The sequence below is a fragment of the Hippocampus guttulatus genome, chromosome 13 (genome assembly GCF_054856545.1).
Source record: "Hippocampus guttulatus isolate MCC_2025c chromosome 13, RoL_Hgut_1.0, whole genome shotgun sequence".
NCBI lineage: Eukaryota > Metazoa > Chordata > Actinopteri > Syngnathiformes > Syngnathidae > Hippocampus > Hippocampus guttulatus.
The window spans coordinates 16,723,477-16,749,114 of record NC_141273.1 but is presented as its reverse complement, the minus strand read 5'-3'; the positions used below and the strand labels follow the sequence as shown (position 1 = coordinate 16,749,114).

General features: G+C 45.3%; 1 protein-coding gene across 1 annotated transcript; it reads left to right on the top strand.

The window, feature by feature from the left end:
- The first annotated feature begins 167 nt into the window (after positions 1-167).
- On the top strand, positions 168-25,216 carry stard9 (StAR-related lipid transfer (START) domain containing 9). The gene is made up of 32 exons (XM_086127076.1): positions 168-433; positions 1,623-1,692; positions 3,790-3,906; positions 8,901-9,017; positions 9,139-9,171; positions 9,247-9,308; positions 9,687-9,799; positions 10,093-10,235; positions 10,327-10,394; positions 10,584-10,681; positions 10,783-10,992; positions 11,108-11,205; positions 11,293-11,370; positions 11,492-11,569; positions 11,706-11,885; positions 12,281-12,332; positions 12,811-12,936; positions 13,687-13,772; positions 13,850-13,899; positions 13,987-14,171; positions 14,818-15,283; positions 15,369-20,372; positions 21,322-21,468; positions 21,539-21,722; positions 21,837-21,980; positions 22,276-22,336; positions 22,433-22,587; positions 23,161-23,225; positions 23,289-23,491; positions 23,633-23,715; positions 23,910-24,071; positions 24,361-25,216. The coding sequence occupies exons 1-32, from the start codon at positions 387-389 to the stop codon at positions 24,460-24,462; spliced, it is 8,787 nt and encodes a 2,928-aa protein (XP_085983202.1). The 5' UTR covers positions 168-386; the 3' UTR covers positions 24,463-25,216.
- Positions 25,217-25,638: the final 422 nt, after the last annotated feature.

Genomic DNA, 25,638 nt, shown 5'->3' with positions numbered 1-25,638 from the left:
GTTTTCTTATCTTATGAATTATCCGCCAGTGAACATTTTTTGCAGTGTTGGGCTTGTGCGGGCCGACAGAGGGAACATTTCCTACAGCGTTTTATTTATTTTTTGGCTCCGGCCGCGGTTCCGCCCACTCGTGACTTTCGTATCCCAGCAGGAAGTTCGGCAGCTGGGCTTCTCATTTTGAGAAGTGTCGGTCGTACGACGACGACTCGAAGCCGGCGGAGGTGCCCTGATGAGAGGCCGGTCGAGAGGGCTCTCAGCCGCGTACATCAACCACGGTTATTTGACAAAACCATGTTCGGAGTCCCGCAATGGAGACACTCTTTTGAGTCCACCGCCTGGTGCTTTTGTGAGCTGTTGACGCCGAGGGGTGACACGCTGTGGTCGGCATGGCCAACGTCAAAGTGGCGGTTCGAGTCCGACCGCTCAATGCGAGGTAAAGTCGACTAACTTCACCCGCTTAAGAAACTAATTGTGATGAAAAAAAAGCTCCTTTTGTTATGGAAATGTACCCACAGTTTCACTTATTTACATAATTTGTATTTCCGTTGAAGCCTTTTCGTGTGTTTTGTTTGTCGTTATTGTGGTGATGACTTACGGTAATTCATGCTAACCGTCAACATTAATGAAACGAAATTATTATTTTTAATTACAACTGTGTGATGCCTCCTAATATCCAACCTCTTAATTTTAATATGCCTTAAACTGTTTTTTTTGTAAAGTAATGAAATATCGTGATATTTTTCAATTACAAATAGTGACATTTTGACCCATTCAATGTTTTAAAATATGTAATTAAAGTTGTTTTAAATTCAAGAATAGTAATCTCGTTGCAGTAACCGTTTTACATTTGATTTAAAGCAGTGTGATATCTTTTTATTTTTATTTTTTTAAGTGTCATTTTTTTGTAACATGAGGGCTTTTCAATTGGAAATTCTAGATATATTCAGAATGTGTGTGACCAGTATTGTTTGGATTTTTATTATTTTAAACTAAATAATTATCGTTTAACATTCAAATTTGCTATTGTTATTTTTTATATTAAACAAAAGGGAAACAAACTTAATTTTCCTTCTGATGTTGGCAGTGTTCAATTTACTTTGTATGAATATGTGGCAACTCATTAAAAAAAAAATCCATTGATTGACCATGCTCAGTAGGTTCCATTAATCTATGAAATATAACAGGCAGAGCCGACTGTTTCATGAAAAAAAGGCCTTAACAAAGGCCATTGAAAGTCCAAACAATGTTTCTTTCACACACACTTCCTGCTCTTTGGTACCACAAATCTAGTTGTCATCTGTCATGCAAATGAGACACACTGTCCCCCTTTTCATGGTGTATACATTTTTTCACTCAGTGATCCAACAAAATGGTCGCATCAGTGAGACTGGTAAAGTCACAGAAAGGCATAGAAGTGGAAACCCCCCCTGAAACAGTTGGACATTTACATTCAGAAGTTGATAGAAGGTCAAATTAAGTTCACCACTCCTTAGTTGCTTCTCTGAAGAATAGTCACAACTACCTTGGTCCGAAAAAAAAAGTGCTTTGACAAAAAAAAAATTAATTTAATAATTTAACTCAATAATAATTGTAGACTGCCTTGTTGTCACCCCGCCCCACAGGGAAAGTGCAGATGGGGGAAGGTTGGCAGTCCATGTGGAGGACAAGTTTGTGAGGATCCAAAATGTCAAGGTTGGTATTTACATGCTTATTTTTCTTTTCTAAGTCAATTATTTGAGTATTACTGGGGAGGAGATGGTAAAATATTAGATGGAAACAAAAGCTACATAAATATTAGACAAAATTAGACAAAAATTTGGGAATACCAAAATACTAGGTACAATGTAAAACAAAAATAAATATGAGTAAAAACATACTTTGTTAAATAAGAAGAAATTATGTTCAAAATATATGGAAAAATTACAATTATTTGGTAATGCCATGTTTTTGGACTCCAGATTATAAATCGCACCAGTAAAAAAAATGCATGCTGGAAAATGCTTATTTTATTTTATTTTTTTTTAACTAGAACATACAAATTATACATACAATCCCACAGTATGAAACAAAAAGCCAAAGACCAAGACTTTGATCCTTTAAATGCTGACTACGAGGAAGTCCCAGCAGACATGCGGATTTTGGACTCAAGAATCACTTTTTGTGCCCTCTGTGTTGTATTTTCCTCAAGATTTTGGGCAGGGATTTTCTAACAGGGACTGCATTTGTGGCTTTGGTTCATGAACATCTCTTCGATGGTGTCCTTCGAAACGCCTCTCGTAGGCCTTCCGCTTTTTCTTGCCGAGTGTTTGTGCGTTTCCAAACACAAATGAAATCTTAGCTTGAAGCCGCTGGTTCGTTTTTTTCCGGATTCTCGGCATGTGGGAATCATTACGACGTCGTCTTGTAAAGTGACACCAACCCGCAGCGTCGCGCGGGTGGCGCCGAGGCGTCCCATTGGTCTTTTCGTCTTACGCTTAAAGAGCGCGTACGCCGAGGTCTTTGTTTACATTTGAGGAAAAGTCTTGCGGTGGTGGGGGGAGATGTATTACAAATATGACGGGGCAGAGATAAACCACATTGGACCTCCTCTGACTCCTCCTCCGAATCTCTCGGGTCTCGAGGGAAGCATTTCTTGTAGAAAGTGGGACAGCTCAAGACCAGAGATGAAACTGGGTGAACGTTTCACATTACCGTGCTGGCAAAATTATCTCGGCAGATTGCTCCAAGGAATACGTCAGGGATTTGTTCATGGGAGTGGCGCCGGTCAAAGCAATAAGTACGCTGGCACTGTTGAACCTGAGCCAAGGCAATCATGATGAAAATAGTAAATATATGGAAAATGATTATTTAATCTCGGACCAAAAAAAAAAAACGCACAAATAGGATTCATAAAATGTTCAGAAAATATAGATGCATATTAGGGAAGTCAATGGAAATCAAGATACTGGTATCTGATAAAAATACACAATATTTGGTCATAATGAAAACACAACTTTCAGCAAAGGAATCTATACAAATATGAGCCCGAAATATTACAAACAAATTCACAAACTTGATAAATATTCAGACACAAATATTAGACAAAAGCTATATTATAGTTGCACGAAAATGGAAAAATATTCAGAAAATTGCACAAATATTAGGAACAATGAAAATAAATATGGCAAAATATGAACAAAAATTGTAGAGAAAAAGTTACAATAAAAAATATTGGGGAATACGCAAATATTCTCCAATAATTGCACATATCTGTGCAATTATTGACCAAATTACAAATGATTTATTAAAAATATTATTTTTAAAATATGGGCTTAGAATGTTTAAACAATCATAAAAAAGGGGGAAATATTTGGCCAAAAACATACTAAATATTACATATAAATCAAAATGAAAACAAATCAAAGCAAAAATCATAACAAATACAAAAAATACTTCAAAACAATCCAAATAAACTTAAAAAATGACACCAAAAATACATTAGCAAAAAAACAACAACCCAACAACAAAAAACGAAGATATGAAATATTTGGACCCCCCCCAAAATGTCAGTTTTGAATAATAAAACACAAAAGCCAAACACACTTATGTCCCACTGCACATTTTGCTCAGACTACACAACAAGCGATTTGCTACGCTGTTTTTCCATTCGCACCTTATTTATTCCCTGGCAGTAAGCGGAAAGGTGTGGAGTGCAGCCATGCAGGTAGCGCTCCATGCACCGCTAATGACTATCAACAGCTTGCTCATCAAATACTTTTTTTTTTCTTTCCTGTGATTTGTGCGCCACAGTTGGACCCGCGTGCCGATCACGCCGCGGATTCCAGGGAGAAGCTCCTGGAGTTCCGCTTCGACTACTGCTACTGGTCGGTGCAGCCCGAGGACCCCCGCTGTGCAACGCAGGAGGAGGTAATCCAAACAAGAACACACCACGATAAGATCCCGTTGCCCACAATGCCTCCCGTTGTCACTGCTCTAATTGGCTAATAAGATGTTTTGTGATTGGAGGTTGAATTTATGTTGGGAAAAAAAGATGTCTGACACACTTTGGGATGCGGCATTCCGACGTTGACCCTTGGTGGGCGAAAAGGGACAACAGCGGGAATGCCTGCTTCTGCCAACGAAATCGTCTTTGCCGCTCTTGTTTGAGCTGGCGCAAAACCTTTGGACCGTTTTGAGTTGGACAAAGAGGACAGTGTTAAAAATCGAGCCTCAAGACCCCCCCGAAAGATGCTCGGATCCCCAGCCCCTGCCTCCCATGCCAGGCCAGATCTGCATGATATGCCCTTTTTGTTCTTGTTGTTGTTCTCCTGGTCTCAAAATAGATGAGGAAGTGTAAACTCTGCAAACATTGTCGTTCCCCTCCCATGAGACCGAGAAAATGGAAGGGGGGTTACGCTTGTTGAGTGAGACAAACTGGATTTTAACTGGCGCGTTTCCAGTCCATGCGAGCGCTTCCCACCACGCCCGCCCAGCGACCCCTCGGGGTGGGGGGAGCGCGGCCTGCTGGCCATTTTCCAGCGTGGGCGTTGCCTTCCATATTTGGCGTGTTAAGCTGCATTTAGGGGTGCAGATGTGGTTGGGGGGCGGGGGGTAGTCATGTTGGATCTCACTGTGAGAAAGTCAACATTTTTATTTTGAGGCTAATGAAAAGCTCCTAGCACACGTTATTCTTCGACGCTTGTAAACAGGAGTCTGCTCATGGATGCGAAAGCTCAGGGGGAGGGGGGGGGGCTGATAGTACGTCATCCCAGTTGGAGGTTTGGCTCAAAGCACACAATGCGCTTTTCGTTTTATTTTCTGGATTTGATTCTCCCAGTTTGTAGGTCTGTGTGTCAGTGGAAGAATGGTTGCACTGTTGACAGGAAGAATCCGTCTCACACACACACACACACACACACACACATAGCAAAGAGCGCAGATATGTAGGCCACGTTGACGCCGGGATGATTTGCGTGGAATTTTAATGGAGTAATGACAAGCAAGTAATTAATCCGGCTGCTGTATTTTGGTGTTGTTTGCTATCGGGAGAACAAAAAACAGTCAGTCAACTTCTATGAAATGTCTGCGTAGTGTATAGCCTGCGGTGTGGGCATAACAATCGGGTACTCATTAATCGCAATTAGTCATCGTGTTGGGAAAATGAACGCCTCTCCCCAGATAAAAAGCCGTTAAACCTGATGTTGAACAAACCACATTTAAAGTCTGACTGCAGAAATCATGTGGTTGTCTTTTTTTTTTGTTTGTTTGTTTCTCTTTGTTTTTCCGAGGCCCACGATCATCTGCGCTTCTTCTTCTTCTTCTTCTTCTTCTTCTGTTCCAGCTATTTAATAATGAAAAGCACACGCAGGCACCCGCACGAGCACGCAAATACTTCAGTACGTCCTCCTTCCCCTCCACCGCCATGCTCATTTGACCTACAAATCCAGTCCCCAGTGTGACAGATGAGAGCATTGTTCACATGGACTTTCGCATATTTCCGCCTCTTTAACGCCAAATCTCTCTCTCTCTCACACACACACACACACACACACACACACACACACACACACAATTGTATGTAAGACATGGCCAACATTTAACATGCTGGCTCAGTGAGGGGAAACCACTTGCAGAGTGTGGGACGCCAACAGAACTTTTTTTTTTTTTTTTCTCACTGCAGCTGTTGAACTTGTGAGAAAAGTTGTTGAGCTTTTCTGTTTTTTAATGACACTGACATCGTTTATTTATTTTACCTTTAAAGGTCTTTTGTTTGTGAAACGCCACGAGTTACCTCGTGCGTGAAACATGCCACTTGCCTTCAAATATTTTTTGCTTCATGGTTTATAACTTATTGCGGCAGTGTCCCGGTCCCCATTAACCACGATAACTGAGGGAACACTGTACTGTTGTTTTTAATCGTCAAGGGATTTAATAAAAAAAAAAAAAAAAGGGCGACCGTTCCACATCTTTGGCATATACCTACCCGGTTCCTGATCGAGCTCTAACTCAATGTTGTCCAAGTAGTATTTAATGACATGAGGTAGAGCCACCTTGTTTTCTCATGCTCACGCTAATGACCTTATCCATCCTGACTGAGCCTCTCCACTCACGTAAAATGCGCCACAAGGAACTCTATATTCCGCTTTTCCTGTATTATTGTTGTGTCACAAGGCAAACTCTTTGTTTTGCGCCAGTGCCTTCCCGGCCACGCTCATGTTGAGTCTGTCCCCGAAAGCTCGTTTTCGGCTATGATGACATCACTTTTACTGCCTAAAATTGTCAGTTATTCAAATTAGTTAGCTCACAATAGATTGGGCCTGCTTATTTCTCTCACACACACACACTTAAAAGTTACCAACAGTCAAAGTACTCAATTAATAGGTGTGGGTTCAAATGGAAATCCCTGAGTCTGCCCCCGTGGAGTGATTTTTGAAGAGGGTCAACTTCAACAAGGCCCGTACAGATTCTCGGCATTAGAGGGAGGAGAATGGGTTGGATGAAGACAAAACTGGGTAAGTGGGCAGGGGGGCTACTTTTTGTTTTGAAGCTTCAGTTGAACCGTCAGGCAGAGGGTAGCTAACCCTTGGTGGTCTTGAGAGCTTTTATTGAGCAAGAGTGATGTCACAAAAATCACATTTCCACGACAAAGAATTACCGTTTGCTCTCGGGGGGGGAAACTCGTTGTGTATCCCAACCCCATCCCAACCAAGTGATGTCCTGAAAAGTCGTGTTTTGGGTCAGGGAATTCTAAAAGTGTCACTATGGCTTTAGAAGTTGTTGAAGAAGTTAATGGCTAGGGACAAAAAAAAAATTGGTTCGATTGACCACAAATGTACTGAACGAAATCATCCAAAGTAGACGATAAAATAAGAATGTTGGGCGCTGTCTAATGTCAAAGGTCACGGAGCGCCGTGGAAACACTTTAAGTGGCCGCCCACGGCCGCCACGTACGCTCGGCCGGCGAGGTGACAAGAGCGGCACTGCGGGTAGTCCAAATGGAGTTGGTCGACCCTGGAGATTATTTACGGTCTGGTAAGAACCGAAGGATAGTCTAGAGGATTCGGAGTCTGTATTACACATCTGATATTTGCTACGAATGCACGGTGAAAGGGGGCAACTAATAACTGTATCGTCGAAAACGCTTAGTCGGTGGATTGTACCGGTTCAGTGTCGACATAACTTCACACGCTCCTTAAAATGCCCAATACGACCTTGCTTAAGATGCTTTCGCAAGCCCTTGAAGGCAGGTCCAACCTAAACCCGTTCCCCGTCGTTTTGTAAGCTCAGCGTATGAGCCGACTCGGGCTCTCCTGGTCCAAACTCGTACACAAGGAGGTATGTTGAAATGATGCCTGCCTTTGATCTTTGGGAGCAACGATGAGAACATTCCTCCCACTTTCTCCGATGTGTACTTACCCACCGAGACTTTATAGTCTAGACCCCACCCTGCCTGGTTGGAGAGGGGGGGCAGGGAGGGGGGTACCCCTCGCTGATCCAACACCGTGTTCTGAGGTAGAATGTGTTAAGTTCTAAAGTCTGCTCTAGATCAGGTTGCTCAAGCACCCACAACACACACACACACATTCCAAACATGTTACCTTTGGATCAATCGCTTGAGCGCATATCAGTAACTGACCTTGGTTGTTGGGGATGAAAGAAACACAAGGTGGGGGAAAACCCCAGAATCTGGATACCCGCGTTCTCAGCTTGTCACAATGGACCCGAGGATGTCCCCACTTCGATTATTCAAAGTAATAGCGTTCGCTCTCATCTTCAGTCTTGTGAGGTTTTTCTCGTTTTGTTGACTTTTGTCGTGTCTTCAAACGTCACGAGGAAGCGGTGACAGCTCCGACCAAGGCTGAAGTGACAGCCGAAACTGTCAGCTCTGTGAGAGTTTTTTCTCTTACAAAGACCATTGGGGGAGAAAAAAAAAAGAAACTTTCAACTTAATCGAATCAATAAGTAGACGAGATGAATGTCATAGCGCTGGTGTTGTTTACGTAATTCCATTCCTCATCCCAGGCTTTCTGATCTTGATTTTGTTGGCTCAAGTTTTTGCTCAACGGCTTCACTGTATTACACGGCAGCAAAAATGTACATTGAAGGCACTTTGATGAGGAAGAGTGCTGACTTCCATCTTGTTTAGCTCATCGAGGGTGGGTGCGTGACACCAAAAAACAAAGACGGAGACGCCGTAACTGATTGGAGTGGGATTCTCCCGGATCTACCGCCACATTCTCTTTTGCCACCTCTTTCAAGTTTATTTTCCTGAGCCGGACTTTCTACCTACACGTTTTGTATTTGTTGACATGGACTATTAGCTGACCCGGCTGCTCCTTGCCCAAACATCTCAGGAAGCGACAGAGCCTCCCAGACTCCTGGCCCGGTGCCGCCGTAGCATTGTGCTGGTGAAAGCTACACTCGTGTTTTGTGCACAATGCCAGTCAGAGCCAGGAAAGGAAAGTCTTTGTAAACAACCTCGTACAAGACAAATTTTACTCTAGGGTGCCCCCTTAGGAAGAGTTTAAAAAAAAATTGTCCCTGACACCAGTGTCATCTTGACATGAAATTAGGGAAACAAGTGTACCAACCCTGACCGGGGCAACGGAGAAGTCTCAAGGACCCGGGCCCAAAATTGAACAGGCAGAAGTGGACCTTTTTTGGGGGGTAAACTGTCATTTTGGGTGACTCTCAGGCTTCAGAATTTGATGAGTGAATGCCCAAATTAGCCCCAATCAGGTATCCTCGACAGATGATATTATGGATGAAAGCCAATAGTGATCCCAAATCTACTTTTTTCAATGTAAGCTTTAAAATATCTTAATTCTAAGTATGGGGTGGGGGGGGCATCTTCTGGATTTGAAAGTATTTACAGTTGGGGCTGTCGCCTGTTTTCCTCTTTCTGTCTGCCTGTTGGGCAGGTATTCCAGGACTTGGGTGCGTCTGTGCTGGCGGGGGCATCCCAGGGCTACAACGTGTGTCTGTTCGCTTACGGCCAAACGGGATCTGGCAAGACGTACACCATGATGGGCACGCCGGTGAGCATCGTCATTTTTGATTTCCTTCCCAAATTGCTGATTCTTGAATCGGCACGGTTGTACTGTACTGTAATTATTCCCTAAATTCCTAACCGTTATTCTGCCTTCCGTGTGACAACAGGACTCCACCGGTTTGACGCCTCGGATCTGCCAGGTACGCGAGCAGCTTCAAATCTGCTTTGGCAACATTCGCATTGAATAAAACTGAAATCTGTCATTTTCCTGAAAGACCCTGCTGCGGTCTCAGGATACGCTTCCCGACGGGCAGAACTCCAGCAGGGTGGAGATCAGGTGATGCTTCGTTCGCGTCTCCCCGTTTCACCTGAAATCCAAACACAGCAGTTAGCCTTGCAAAGCTCAGGGGCAAACAAATGACGATCAGCTCGTTTTTCCTGTTTCTCGTCTGCGTTTGCGCAACTTGCCACTTATTTGTTGTGCCCCAATTACGCACAAAAGACATCATCTTTTTTATTTGTAATGTGAAAAATGGGTGACGAGCCGTGGTTTGGACGGCACTACTCCAACCTGTATCACCAGGTGTGCCAGTATAGACTCACTCAAATTTGCTTTGAATTATCAGATGGCCGGGGGGGTGAGCGGGAGGGAGTTTGTGGTGTTCTAATGAATCTGAACTTGGTTAAAAAAAAAGAAAAATTGTTGCCTGTGCAGTTTTCTGGAAATCTATAACGAGCGAGTGCGAGACCTGCTGAGCGCCGGCGAGCAGAAGAAGAGAGCCTCGCTAAGAGTCAGAGAGCACCCCGAGAAAGGGCCCTACGTGCAAGGTGAGCGCAGCTGCCAACTACAGTCAAGCCGGTGACACACATTATGAGAACGGGCAGTCTTTTTAAATTTTTTTTGCTTCATATTAAACCCACCCATGAACTCCACAGGAAGTGAGATCATTTCCTGTGAGCACCGTTAACGCAGGTTAAAGTAATGGCACATTTGAAGTCGCTGCAGCTCAGTCGCTGCAGTCGTTGCACACGTCTGAGCATAGTATCATTCAAAGTTTCTTTTTTTTTTTCGTCCCGCCACACAATGCCATCCATCCCCTGTTCATTTGTCTTTGATTCAGACCTGTCTCAGCATGTGGTGTCAGACTGCCAGCAGGCCATGGACCTCCTGGAGGCCGGCGTCGCCAACCGTATCACGGCGGCGACGCACAACCACGACGCCAGCAGCCGCTCACACGCCATCTTCACCATCCAGTACACTCAGGTTTGAATGCCGCTGTTAATAGCGAACTTGGAAATGCTGTCATTTTATTGCAGAGAATCTCAGCCTCGCTGATCTCACTTTTTGGTCACAGGCCTCACTTGAGAACAATCGTCCTTCAGAAACCGTCAGCAAGATCAATCTGGTGGACCTGGCCGGGAGGTGAGACCCAGCTGAAAACGCCGCCCTCTAGTGTCTGCAGATATAAGTGCACCTTCTCCTCCAGCTGAATTAAATCCTTTTTTTCCTATACCTTTTCGCAAATGTATTTCTTTATAATTATATGTCTCCGAATTTAAACAGAATTTTTCCGCATGTCCCACATCTCACACAATCTGTTTGCGTCTTTAGTGAGAGAGCGGATCCCAACTACTGCAGAGACAGACTAACTGAGGGCTCCAACATCAACAAGTCGCTGGTCACGCTGGGCATCGTCATTTCTGCCCTGGGTTAGCGCTCGCACCTTCCGACGTCATTCAAAAGGCTCGTCCCCCCCCCCCCCCCCCCCCCCCACTCCCAAGCTGTTGATGATCACGTGCTTCGTCCGCAGCCCAGAACTCGCAAATGTCCAGCAGCTGCCAGAGCATCAACAGCGTGGCGTCGGAGGGCGACGGCAGCACGGCGGGAAGCCACAGCAGCTTCCTGTCCGGTGGTGCAAGTGCGGGCAGGAGGCACTGCTTCATCCCTTACAGGGACTCGGTCCTCACCTGGCTGCTGAAGGATAGCCTGGGGGGCAACTCCAAGACCATTATGATCGCAAGTACGTGTCACAAAATATGATCTCAATCGATATTGGACCAAGTCAAAACAAAATCACTGTAAAAAGTCATGCAGTTTGATTTTTTTTTTCTTGTTAATTTGATTTTTCCTTGCAGCCGTCTCCCCCTCCGCCAGCAGCTACAACGAGACTCTCAGCACCCTGCGCTACGCTGCCCACGCCCGAAATATCGTCAACAAGCCCCGGGTCAACGAGGTCACACACCTCATATTACAAAGGCTGTTCGTAGTCATGAAAAAGCGAAAAATAAACCCTGCAAATAATCATTTAATTTTGGCGCAGGACGCCAACGTGCGGCTGATCCGGGAGCTGAGGGAAGAGATCGACCGGCTGAAGAGCATGCTGCTCACCTTTGAAATGGTAAAAAAAAGAACAAAAAAACCCAATGTCTGCCTATCGATCAATCAATCAATCTATCTATCTACAGTATATATACAGTACATATATAGAAAATGTGTTTGTTTTTCTTCCGCATTGACAGCAGCGTGATCCCAGTCCGTCCCTGAGTGACGAGAGAGAGGGCACGCTGTCGGACATCGTGCTGCAAAACGAGATGAAGGTAAACGCCTGTCATTGGGCAGTTTTTGTCTGGAAAGTATTCACATCCAAAAAGTGATATATGGACGACTGCTGTTGCGAACAACTTACCGTCGGGGCACGCGCAGGTTTTAACCATTGTCCTCTGTGTCCCTCAGGTGGAGCAGCTGACCAAAGACTGGTCGGAAAGTTGGCGGGACAAGCGGGAGCTGCTGGAGCAGTACAGCGTGGACATCAACCGGGACCGCGCCAGCTTCCTGATCAACTCGCTGAGGCCGCACCTGCTCGCCCTGGACGGGGACGTCCTCAGCACCGACGTGGTCTTGTATCACCTCATGGTACCGACGGCACATTTTCTATTTCGAAGTGTCGGTGTGTGTGCGCATGATTTTATTCCTCCCTTTCCCTTTTTTTTCTCAGCTGTCCTGACTCCTATCTTTTCTCTTTTTCTTTGCTAGATTCTTCCTCTTCCTTCTTTTGCTTTGTCTCTCGTTCTGCTACGATGAGAAAAGGTGATTGACTTCTCTTTTCCTGTCCATCGCCCATCTCAAAAAGAGGCTTGGACTCTCGACTTTGACGTTGCCAAGCGCACATCTCAGGCCTGACACATGTCCATAAAGAGTGTCGGCATGGCAACCTTGTCTCTTAAACGCCCACTAAATGAAAGAGGAAATGAAATGAAAGGATTTGCGAACATAATCTATTGTATCATTTGCACCCATTTTCATTACAGGAAGGAGTTACCCGCATTGGACCCAAAGACCAGTTTGAAGAACCACAAATAGGTACTGTATGAGCTTGGTGGAAAAACACCCCCACTCTCATTTTACCTGTGCGCTAATTTCAAAATTACTTTTTTTCCCCAGTGGGATATCCATTATTGATAATTTTTGCCCACTGACCTTTTTATTATGTTTCCGACTCATTTTTTTTAATGCATACAGTACGTTGCAAAAGACTATCTTTAATTGGGCTCTCACTGTACCTTACGTTGAGCAGCTAGCCATTAGCGGATGTTAACTTCGACCGGTGCCGAAAGTCATATGGACCATTTTTTTCGAATTTTTATTTCCCAGTTTTTGATTATTTCATCATGTTGCTTTTTCCTGTAAAACGTTCCTAAGCAATACTGTTCAGATAGGTGCAGTTTCTAACAAATTCAAAGTAGTTTGACATTTAAAAGAGTTCTCAAATGGCAATTCATGACTAGGCGAGGGTTTACTGTGTGTCCCTTTCAAAAATGCTTGTAACTGCGTTTATTAGTTCTGCCAACTGCTGCAAATTGTGAGATCCAAAACGACGGTGGTGTGGTCACGCTGAGGCCGCTGCCGGGTTGCACCTGCCTCCTCAACGACAAGGAAATCACTGAGCCCTGTAGGCTGGCGCAAGGTCAGTCTTCCCACTTGTACAACCATTATATTCTGGGAATTGACTGGTCAGTTTTGTACCGTTGCAGAATGTTACAATGATACGGCAAAAAAGGGGGACCAAATCCCTGGCTGTTACAGTGTCAAAGAATAAGAGTTAGTTATTTTTTTCTCATCTGTGTGAGTTTCATTGAAGACTGTAAGTTGTCCCAAGGTGTGAAGGTGAGCGTGAATACTTCTCTAAATTTGCCTTGGCGACCAATCCATGTCGCCACCTCTTGCTCAAAGTCAGCGATCGGCTCCCAAGTTCATCTGTGACTCTAAAAAGAAAGAAAGATGGATGAAAGTACAGTTTTGTGAGTCTTGTTAGGTCCCTCCAGACTGGAACAAATTAATGGTATTTCCATTCATTTGAATGAGGAATGATGCTTTGAGATGTGCTTTCTAGTTCTGAGCATGGTCACTGAAAAAAAAAATGTCATTCTTATCTCAAGGGACTGAGGTTCTTGGTTCGGTCTAGGGTCGACACCATCTTTTGCAAAAAGCCAACAGGATAGGCTTCACCTCACTTGTGAACCTAATGAGGACGAGCTGTACAGAAAATCGACGTGTTGATGATTTGCATTCTGATTGAGAGCCAAATGCAGCGTTATTGAAAGTATTTATAGCAACTGAATGTGAGGTTTTGCTCAACTCCCCCGATGGATAGACACTTGCTGACGGTACATCAATCCACTGTACACACTACTTCTGTCTTGTTTCCGCTCTCCAGGAACGGTGATCACCTTGGGAGGGCTTCATAAATTTCGCTTTAACCACCCAGCGGAGGCGGCGGTCCTCCGGGAGCGGAGACGCAGGGTACGTGCAGCCCAGCTCAAATTTTAAACGTCTTGATTGTTACTGACTGCCCAATGTTTTGCTTTCTCTCTTTTCAGGCAAGTGAAGGCAGCTACGTTGACATTTGCCCTCAGACCCTTGATCGCGGGTAAATGTGGACACCCTAAAAATTCAACCAGACCATTTTTGGGGGGGTTTTTTGGGTCCAACATTGCTCATTTTTTCTCTTTTATAGCAAAGAGGAAGAAGGGCTGCCTGCGGTGTGTTTGTCCCTTGGCGAGGAGTCGACTGCCAGGTGGCACGTGGAGCAGCAGCAGCGCTATGTGGAAGGTTTGCGCCAGCAGATTGGCTCTGAGCAGAGGCGGACCGAGAGAGAGCTGGAGAGGGAGCAGGCCCAACTTCGGCAGCAGCACAGCGAGAGTAAGCAAAACTGAAAGTTGCGACGAGCCAATAACCTAGAATGGCTGCTGCAAACCAAATTGGCCGAAATTCCGATTAATGTTCTGCGCGACGTTGTCAAACTTTTTTATGCATCTTGTTATGAAAGACATGTTCACTGAATTTCGGGTTAAAACTGCTGTCGGGGACTTATTTCCGAACTTTCTAAGAATACTCGAAATATGTGAAATTTGATGCCATGCCTTTGTTGTGTTAGAAATTTCTGATTGGGTTCATTTGAGCAAATTCCCCAAGTAGGAGTCGAATTGCGATCCCTGGACTTTGTCCAAAATGGCTCTTGTTTATTTCGAAAAACTCCTTGAGACTTTTCCATGCGATTGATAGATGTGTCCGCCGAGTTGCGTACGAATCAGTGAAAATGGTATCAGGGACACTAAAAGGACATAAATTGCCACCAGGATACCGGCATGTGGAGAAAAAAAAGGTTTTTACAGCCATGTTGAGGCCCCTTTAAAGGTAATAAATTTGTTGCTAGCATAATATACATTGAGAATCCAAGAGATATGTTCATTAATGAATTGAATTGAATTGAATACAGTTTTACTGTCAAATGTGCTGTACGTATGTGTAACATAGCTAGTTGTCGTTGTGACTCTTAAACCAACAGTCCACCAGTGGATCCTGCAGAAGAAGCGTGACCTGTTAGCTGCTGAGCAAGGAGTCACTCAGGACCTTGGAGTTCAAACGGACTCCCATCCGGACCCCCTTCTGGAGCGCCTCAACAGATATGTGTTGGACGGTCAGGAAGTTCAGACAGACAATTGTCCGTCACTGGTTGTCAGGGTCAGGAAGACGGCAGTTCAGGAGGAGCTACTGAAGCATCACGCCCTGTGTCGTGCCGAGAGCCGCCTTCACCGGAAGAAGCTGCAGTTCCAGCTGGAGAGAGTTGCCCGCAAGAGGCGTCTGTTGGAAGCAAAGAGAGAATTGCAGCAACTGGAAAAGGCCCTACCCCCTGGATCGGAAACCCCCGAGACCCCCGAGGAGGGGTTTTCACCGAAGTTTGTTTCTCCAAAACCTTCCTTCTCTGTTGATCTTGTGTCGCGCCTGTACCCACAACATACCCCAATCTTCAAGTAAGCGTATATAAACCTGACAAACTATTTCCTGAACTCACAAATATGACAAATATTTCACTGAAAGTTTCTTTTCCCTCAACAGACACTTCCTGAAGAGAAAGAAATCCACAGAAATGACTTCAAATTGCAGATCTCCTGCATGTGTTGGGAGCAGGAAGTGGGTTTCAGATGAGTGCCTCCCCCGGGAAAGGACCTGGAGTAGCTCTGACACACTTCCCTCAGGAGTAAGTCAGTCCTGCCAAGGAAGAGGCAGATCCTCCGAAAACATTGCACTGAATTCCAAGGAGGAGGAGAATTCCGTGGAACCGCAATGTCGGTGGCGCACTGAACGAAAACCCCTGCTTCCACAAAGAGAACTGTCTTTTAAGAACAGATCAGACCAGAACACGGCAGCTCCACCAAAGTTGCCCCTTTGCATCCCCGTGCAGCTCCTTGGCAAAGAAAATGTCGCAACCACCATACCAATAATTCCTTGCGTCGATGTAAAAAGACAAACACAATCGAGTGTCAGCAGAAAATACTTCGCTAATTCTGTGGATCCCAACGTGTCGCAAAAACTGCCATCGGGTTCAAACGACCCCAAAGTTGTAGGAAAGACGGCCAGTCGATCTCTTAGAAGCTATGAAGATAGTGACATAATGAATGGAAGTCCCATTAAAACAGCCATCTCTTGTGAAGAGCTCGAGCAGAGCAATCCATTCGCGTGTGCAAAAAGGTGGCACAGCACGGAGGCTCTGAGGAACAAGACAGGCCAGTGGTTGGAGAGACAGCAACAATGGAAGGATAAATGTGAATGGAAAGTAGTAGAGGAACGGCAGGAATGTTCCTCTGACTCGGAAAGCCTCTTCTCCCTCGATTCTTTATCCTCTGCATACGCAACGGCTCTCGTGGAACAGCTGAACAGTGCGGAAGTGGCTCAGAGCGAAACAGAGAGCGAAAACAGTGAAATGTCGAAAGACTCGCTCGCGGTGGGCAAGTGCTCTGCTGTAACGAGCTCTTGCCAGAAAGTGGTTCCAACGTACTCTTTGGTGGCAGATGCCTGTTGCGGCAATCGTATAATGGCAGTTGGGCCAGAATGGGGCAGCTGTCAAGATCCTAAAGCTATCCCTGCAGAGATGCACCGGAGCCAGCAAGATTCCCTTAAATCAAGACCTGAAATCGCGGTAGTAGACACTTTAAGAGATGTGCAAGATAAAATTGGTCAACCAGGTCTCCCTGGTTCTGTCGTTGCAAGGTTGTCCGAGAACCTGCCGCCACCGATGGATGCCTGCTCTTCCCTTGACGTGGTTGGCAGTTCCGGGCTGCACCGAGACTCTCTGTCGCCACGAAATGAAAGCAGCAAATCTTCCAGCTCGGTCAGTGCGAGCGTCTCAGATGGCCCGAGTCCGTCTCGGGGTTATAGCTTCACATCGTCCGCACATGTTTTGAATGATCAACCAACCAAGGATCTGATGTCAGAGAAAGAACAGCCAGACAGTGGGACCGAGTATTTAGTTGCGGATCCTCTACGTCTGCCCCACAAACTTGAAAATGGTATTGCGACTGACCTGCGTACTTCAGGTTGTCAGACAGAACTCCATCTGTTAAGAAACTTTTCGGGGTTAAGTCAAGAATCTACAACAGATTCTTCAACTTCTTTTAAGGCTTCCCACAAAAACGAAGTACTACACGGTGAAGTTGTTACACACCAACAGTCTGATCTGTCCGGCCATCACATTACTAAAGATTCTTCCCTCACGAAGGCTGACTCATCAGACCGGAATAACACCAAAGATCTCGATGCGACATATTTTCCCTTGCAGCATGACTCGTCTGGTAAAAATTCCAGGAAGAGAAACCAAGAGCAGCAGGAGGCTTTTATGGGGAGCCTGAAAATACCAAAAAGAAGCCCTTCACCCGTTGACAACCAGGAAGCTACTTCCTGTAATAACATGCCTAACTTGAAAAAAGAACACCGTGATGAAAGAATCTCCAACTGTGGATTTGTATCTGCTGGCATTTCTGATCCCACACCGAAGAAACTTGTGAGCGACCCCTCTGTCGGCGATATTAAAGTAGAACATGCAGCAATAAAACAAGTAGTTGCCGATACAACGGAGGCAGGGTGTCACAGCGATACTCTTGGAAGAAAGTATAGCTGTCAGTCTGAGGCCATTTGTAGCGCCATCGACTTGAGAATCGCACAAGTGGTCCAAGAGCATTTAAAGATGTCACTGATTGGAAGCAGAAGCAGCTGCAGCCGCAGCCTAGTCTCATATTGTGATCATCAGAGAATCAACCAAATAATGAAACCTACGCACGATAACAGGAGTGATCAGGTCAAAGAATTGACCGACGATGGAGAAACTACCAAAAGGAGACTCGGGGCTACTCAAGTAAAAACTGTTGCTACATTGGCAACATTTGAGAAAAAGCAAACGGGCCGCGAAGTGCAAGGCGGCTGCACCGATGATGCGAGTCAACCAAAATCTGCTGTGCCGCAGCTTTGCATCACCAAAGGCAACTGTCGTGTGGAAGGCATGTCCGGTATTGACTGTTGTCACGCATGCAACACACAATTACCAAAGAAAGGTGAGCACCCTCACAAGTCTGATGGAGGTAATATTACTGATGCCACGTCTGGGACTAAAGCTTCTGCCAAAGGGCAAGATCAGGCCAGAAGTCCATGCTTTAATGACCATTCTCAGTCTTGTGGGGCCAGTAGGAATTACAACACCAGAAACAACTGTCAAGGTTGTCCGTGCAAGTTTGCCAAAGTCCAACATAAAGGACCTTGTGTGACCAGTCAGTCTGTCACAGAGAGGTTTTCAGCATTAAGGGATGAAAAGATGGTCACGAATGTAAGTGATTGTGGATCTGTTGGCACACAGTGTGATTCGTATCTGCTGAATAAAAAGAACAAGTCCAAAAGGTTCCGGAGGACAAAAATACATCTTCCCCCTTGCGCTTCCTTTCAGACATCATCATCCGATGAAGACCAAACCTCTAGCAAGTGGTCATCTTCTCAGCTACGACTTGATAGTGAAGGCAAACCAGATCTCAGACAATCTAATGCTGAGATTTCCAACGCGAACTGCAAGATAGATCTGATAGAAGACGTTGCATTTTCCAGAAAAAGCTTCTCGATACCTCCACAATCAATTTCACCGAGGACCAATGACCTGCGGAGTGCAGAAAAGTCTCCGGAATCTCTGATGCGTTTTTCCTCCAGCGATGTCAACCCATTTGTTCATCATTGGCAAGATGGTGACCGATCATGCTGCAAGAACCCCGCCTTCGGCAGTGCTGCCGATCTGTCACGCAAATCCCCGCTTTTGAACGCCGCTGAAAAACGCATACAAAGGTGCTGTAGCGTCGATAATGACTTAAACGGACAGAACTCGCCCTTCAATTCCCATCTTAGCACCTACGCTGCTCACAAGGGGCTCTCCAGCACGCTTAGCAGCATTGAACCAACAGTCAACATCACTTTGTCCGGCGGGTTTGTCTACTCCTCCGATCCAGAGTTAAGCCAAAACTCCTCCCAGCGGTCCACAAATAAACACAGCATTCAGATCCAACTGGTCGAGCCGGCCTCTCTACGGAGGAGGGAGCGGCACAAAAGGAGCCAAACGGACATTCCGAAGACCCCGGTTCAAATGAACAAGTTCCTGACATGGAACAGTATGGAAAGCATGTCTGTCCACCTCTCGAAGCTGATCCACAGCACCTCGGACCTGCTCGGAGATGTCCAGGGAATGCGGACGGGTCGTGTCAGCGGGCTAAGTTCTCGACCGATCCCAAATATCGGCGTCGACTGCTCGACTCAATCCGCCTCGGATGTTGGTGTTCAGACAGAAAGATATTTGACACCCACAAACACGGAGAGGCACCAAAGGTCCGAATCACACGAGATCAACGTGACACTGAGACTGATTGGTGCTGAGGTCCTTTCACCAGACAAAGACCCTCTTGGTTTGGAGGAAACAAGTGAGACTGGTGACAAGGAAGTCAGGACATCTAATGATGTCCAACGAGGGACTGCTTCTGTAAAAATGCTGCCTTTCGGATACCAAAGACAAATAAGATCCACTCCCATCAAAAAAACCTTGCCTGAGATGTCGCACCATCGTCTTACCGCCGCCTCTGAAAAAAGCTGGAGACCAAACGGATGCCCAGAAAACCAAATCTCTTGTGTGAGAAGTTCGTCAAAGCCTGCGACAACATTCGCAGATCGGGCATCATCCCCCATTGTCACTGTGAGTTTACGGCAAACGTCGAAGACTGGAGAAAGACATCAGAGTGGACGCATGGAAGAGAAAAGCTTTCCTAAATATCCTTGCAGGTCATCGGGACTTGATTGTGGCATTTGCTCCGCTAAAACACCCCAGAAAGTCTGTGAAAAGAGTGGCTCAAGTCTTAAAGACTCAGAGGATTTTTTACAAAGCTCACCGGTGGACAAAACTCCTCATCGCAATGGGAATACCGACACTCAGCCCAAATGGAACTCTTCACAGAGTTCTCATTGGTCAGACTTTTCTCTGCAGAACTACGCTTCTGCCACAGAAAAGGAGACCGACGCTCTTGTCATCGAATCCAAAGCCATACAATCCACCAAACCGGCCCAGCAAAGGCCGAAAGGGGTTCCTTTTTCCGGCGACGCTTGCAGTTCATCTCCGGCGGCATCCCCGACGCCAAGTGAGTGCAACACTGACATCCTGCTGAATGCTAAACCAATCACCAGAGTGGACACCGAGACGCTGCCCGAGGACCTGCCCTTGCACAATAAGTTCACCAACTGGTCCGGCATCAATCCTCGGCAATCCAAGCGCTGCGGTTTTTCTGACGCGTCCGAGAGTTCCACTTCTAACTCTGGAGGAAGGTTGAGAGAGATCGAGTGTCTGCGTCAGGAAAGGGAGCATGTAATGGCTTCCGTTGGCCTTGGGGCCAACACCACGCCGCTGAGCGTGGAGCTTGCTGAGGCCAAGCTGCACTACGGCCTCGGAGAGACGGACGCGCTGCTCAAGATGCTGTCTCCCAGGTCCACGGAGGATGTCACGGTGAAGTGTGCGACCTCCACCCTTGGAAAACAGCAGCCTGGGGATCGGTAAGTGTTCCATTTATAATCTCTGGTGTCCAGCAATGTACTGACTCCGTGTCATTTCTGGAAGAAAGATCTGATAGAACTGGACCAACTTTGTGTTAGTCATGGAGATCCTGGATTACCTCTAGTACCTAGCAATTAATTTGACTGTAGCTTGGTCCGCTTGGATGGACTTGGATGAACTAAAAGCTTTGACTGTCATTACATCGTGATCGACCGACTCCCCCACCTGACCCACCAACTGATCAAACATCCAACCAATCGTCGTCTCACAAACTGCCCATATTTATATTTGTATTTACATAACCTGAGGTACTCAATACTCACTACCCCGCTGACTGACTCACCGCCCAACTGAATATCCGACCAACCAATTTAGGTTTTCTGACCTGAATGATCTTCACCGATCTACCCACAAATCAATCTGCCATTCAATTGATCAGAAATCTGAGCTACACTGACCTCCTCCTGGCCAACCCACTGACTGACCCACCGATCGTTGGAATGACCGACCTGCTGGCTGACCCAGTTACCGGCCAACTGACGACCATATTTATTTGATTGTGTGACTTGAGTGATCTTCACCAATTTACCTACCGACCAACGCAGCATCCAACTGAGCATCTGACGGCCGTCCGAATGGCCAACCATCATTATAATTGATTGTGTGACCTGAGTCATCTCGTTTTACCCAATTGACCAACTGTCTGACTTACCGTCCGACTGATTGATTATATTTGTTTGTGACCTGAGTGATCCTCACTGGCTAAAACGCCGATTGGCCCACCTGCAAACAGACCATCCAGTCCGATTAACGTCCTACTGACTGACTGACCCACTAACTGACCATCCAACCCATTGGCAGATCCTAATTTTGGGAGTGGGGTCTGTGACCTGAGTGATCTACAAAAAGCTCAATTCTTGAGTTATCTGACTTTTTGTACCTTCCCAGACACCATTTGAGCATCGAAGGTTTGCACAAAAAGACAGAGGAGTGTCCTCAAACAAGCCGCCGGGCTCGTAGCCTGAGCCCCCGTAGACATCATCTCGGAAGCCCTCCAGCCACTCCCGACCGACAGCTGAAGCCAACGAACGGCAGGTACAATGTCAACGTCGTATCCGATCTCAAAAGTGCATTTCGTTGACCTGAGCTTACGACTTATCTGCAGAGTACGAGACCCGGCGAGCGGCGGTAGCACGTACCCGTCGGACATTGAGCAGCTGCTGCGCGATTATGGCCGCGCTCGGCAGGAAGCCATGAGCGAGATCGCCAAGGCGAGGGAGCGACTGCGTGAAAGGACCGAACAGGAGAAGAGACGGATTCAACGGCAGGCTTTATCTCCAGAGTCCAAGGTACAGTATATCTAGTCTGACCGGAGACCCTGTTCTTCAATCTTACTTTGTACATTTTGGATACATTTAAGAGTGATAGAGATCGAACCATTTATTTATTTTATTTTTCCCCAGGATGACCTGAGGCATGGAACCAGGATCAGCAACAGCACCTTGTGCACCGGATCCAGCCTGAGCCTGTCATCTGGACCCACGTCGGGGTACAACAGTGGCAACGCTCTGCAACTGCAACACGGCCACAGACTACCTCCTGGGCATGTGGGTGAAAAACAATGACGCACGTAGGACATGCCAGATGCCATGCAAATAGGCCTAGTTGGTAATATAAGTGGGGAGTCTTTCATTTTTACATAAAAAGTCACAATCTTACCCAAAAACCTTTTTTTCAAGAATTAAGTTGTATATTTGCTGGATAAAATGTCGTGTGTTTTCAAGATTTTGGAACCGTACAAGAATCAAGTACTATATTTATTTAAAAAAATATATTTTTAAAAACCCACATTTCTGATGATTTGACCAAAACTGTGACTACTTTTTGTCTTTTTTTTTTTAGACCACCACATTTCTGGAGAACGGTGAGAAAGTTGCCTCACGAATCTCCATTTCTGCTCAGGGTAAGTCACAGTTAGACAACAACACGGTTTAATATAGCGTACAGCTAATACTTGCGCAGAACAAATTGGCATGAATGTGTCCATTTTCTTAATTAGACGTCCGTGTTGATCCCTTGGTGACCTCATCATCGTCATCTCCACCGTCTTGTACTCGACACCGTGCCAGCTCTTTTGGCTCCTCCTGCTCCTCCTCCACTTCCACCAGCTATCAGGACATCACGGCAACGCTGCTGGGCCGAGCTCTGGCTGAGGTAACTCACAAAATGTACAACCCTTTTTCTCAAAATGACAGCAAAACCTTTTTTTTTTTCCAGAAAATTGACTATATTGGGGGGGTCATACTTTTCAGACTCAAAGTTTCTTTATCTCTGTATAAACAAGTGGATATTTTTTGAAGACAAAAAAATTATTTTGGGCTGGAAAAGAAAAAGGCATAATCTTACATGAATACAGTCATATTATTTCGAGGGAGAAAATGTGTTGGGGTTTTTTAGTTTGTTGTTTTTGTTTATTAAGAAAATGCAGCATTTTTCTTTAAAAACTTAATTTTAAAATCTAAAATTCCCTCTGTGAATTTTTTCTTTGATAAAAAGTCATGTCTTCAAAATGAAAATGCCTATTTTGGAGGTTTGGAAATATATTCGAAATAAAAACTTGTCTTTTCTCGATAAATAGCAGTAAATTTTAAAAGTTAGATTTGGAAGTGGGTAAATTATATATTTTTTAGATATTTTCTTTTTTTTGTATTTTGGATGATATTTTTTTCGTATATTTTTAAAGAATTACTCTTTGATTATAATTTCTTTGCTCCTTTTAATCCAAAGGTCCGACTGGCTTCCTGCGGTGATTTGAGCAACCTCGTGAAGGGGAAAGCTTCTGTTGGCTGGAGGTGACCCCCCCTCAATTTAGTCCATTTTTATTTGGGCACATCTTGATTGATTGATTGATACAGACACCAGGGAGAAGAGCGAGGCACACAGGCTTACTACAGGGCATCGTCGAGCCCGTCGGTGCACGCCTTCCTGGGGGCGGTGGAGCTGGACGGAACCCCGGAGCGCCTGTGGACTGTCCTTCGCCAGCCCCGCAACGCTCAGGACTACCACCCGTCCGTCCGCACCGCGTGGAGTCACCCTCTAGATGACAGCACTCACCTAGGTCAGATACTTCACATCATGTCCTATGAGGAAAACCAAAATCATGATGCCTTACTTTTTTTGACTTTGGAACAGACAATTTTTTGGGGGTTTAGGGGAGGGCGGCTGATCAAAATCAAACTAATTGGGAGTGTGTGTCCAGTCTACCTTTTGACAGACGTGTCCATCTGCTGCCACCTCAGCCAGCCGCGAGACTTTTGCTGCATCAGCGCTGAGTCCAAACAGGTTAGCGCACAACCCCCCAGCAAATTTTTTTTTTGCTGTCCTCATTGATAATGAGGCATTGTTATACGGAACCATCAAACCTTGGGTTTTCTTCTCTTCACTTTAAACTGCGCATCTGAAGTGAAGCTTGAAATTGAAAATTAAAAAACTAATAATAAATAAAATAAAAAGGAAAATGACGTTTGTAACCTCAGGGTGACATAAACGTGCTGGCCATGCAGTCTGTATCGGACGAGTCCCTCCCGGGTCCCAGCCTCGGCGCTGTCCGAGGCGAGATGATGCCCAGCTGCTGGCTCCTGCAGCCAATCAGATGCGGGAGCAGACATGAGGCCACCCGGGTAGTCTACCTGCTGCAGGTTTGGACCGATGCACCACGTCACTCATGTTGACCTCCTTGTCAAATCTACGCAACATGACATGACCTGTGGATGGGTGGGGGAGGGCTGTTACTGCAATTTTGGCTGCAAATGATCATTTTGTGACTCTGAAATGCGTATAATGTGCATGCAAAATACAAGTATGAATCATATTCTTGGACATTTGGGAGAGAAAATGAAGTGCAATTACAAGCCTATGTCATGTCCATGGATTCCCGAACAAAACAATCATTGTGTGTTTACGTTTTCTGGGGTCTGGTGGTCTCAGGTGGACTTGGGCACACCGTCTTTCCCGCCGCAGCTCGCGGGCGCGGTGGCCAGGAGGCAAGCGGCCATCTTGGCAGACCTCATCGACGCGGTGGACACGTGATCGGCTGTCCGCGCTTCTCATCGGAGGCATTCCAGCACTTCATTTTTGCACCTGACATTTTTTAATCATAATTTAATTGAGTTTTTATTTTTTATTTTTCTACACTCGAGCGCTATTTTTTCACGCGCAGCTTTATTTTTATACATATGAAGGTTGGATTTATTTGTTCGTTTGCTTTCTACAATCACAACGCTAATTTACCAAAGATACTGGATATTGTGGTAATCTTGTTGGTGACAGTTTGAGCCTGGAAGAAACGATTTGTATTTCCATTGATACAAAGTGGTGCTGGGGGTGGTGGGTGCGGGGGGTTCAGGGTAGTTGCTTTACTATTTTGACTATTTAAATTTTATTATTTTCTACGGGACAAAAAAATGTGTGATGCTAACCCCGGAACAGACAGGTTCTTATTTTCATTGTTTCGTAAGGGAAAAAAAATGATGGAAAAGCTTTTTTTTTTTAAGCTATGCAAGTTCTATGAAAAACCAAAGACACCAACAAAAATCAAGGCACAATGAAGGAACAGACTTTTTTTAATACCGTTTATTTTTTGTATTTTTGCTATAAATTTGTGTTTCTTTTTCTCGTGTGTTGAAACTTATTTATGTTTAAAATTGTAAATGTTAAAATTGTTTATATACTGTAATATATATATACACAGTATATTATCCATAAATAATGCAGTTTTTGCTGTTTTTATACTATTACTTAAGATGTCGTTTGATCATATGATTAAAAAAAATCTGAATTTTTACATCTTTCTTTAATTTCAATTTTTTTAGAGTTGAGTTCCATCCATCCATTTTCTGAACCGCCTTATCCTCACAAGCGTCACGGGGCGTGTTGGAGCCTATCCCAGCTGTCTTCGGCTGGGGACACCCTGAACCGGTTGCCAGCCAATCGCAGGGCACACAGACACGAACAACCATCCGCGCTCACACTCACAACCCGGGACATTTTTTAGAGTGTTCAATCAGACTGCCATGCATGTTTTTGGAATGTGGGAGGAAACCGGAGTACCCGGAGAAAACCCATGCAGGCCCGGGGAGAACATGCTAACTCCACATAGGAGGGCTGTAGCTGGAATCGAACCTGATCCCGCCTAGAGCTGATTTATGCGTGTTAAATGTAATGCATGATTGTCATTGATTAATTTACTACCCTGAGTCCTAGCTT

Excerpts from the sequence above, each read along its gene's own strand:
- stard9 (XM_086127076.1), top strand. The coding sequence starts at position 387 with ATGGCCAACGTCAAAGTGGCGGTTCGAGTCCGACCGCTCAATGCGAG. Across the intron at positions 22,337-22,432 it reads AATCTCCATTTCTGCTCAGG|ACGTCCGTGTTGATCCCTTG; the intron begins GTAAGTCACAGT and ends TTTCTTAATTAG. Across the intron at positions 24,072-24,360 it reads GGGTAGTCTACCTGCTGCAG|GTGGACTTGGGCACACCGTC; the intron begins GTTTGGACCGAT and ends TGGTGGTCTCAG.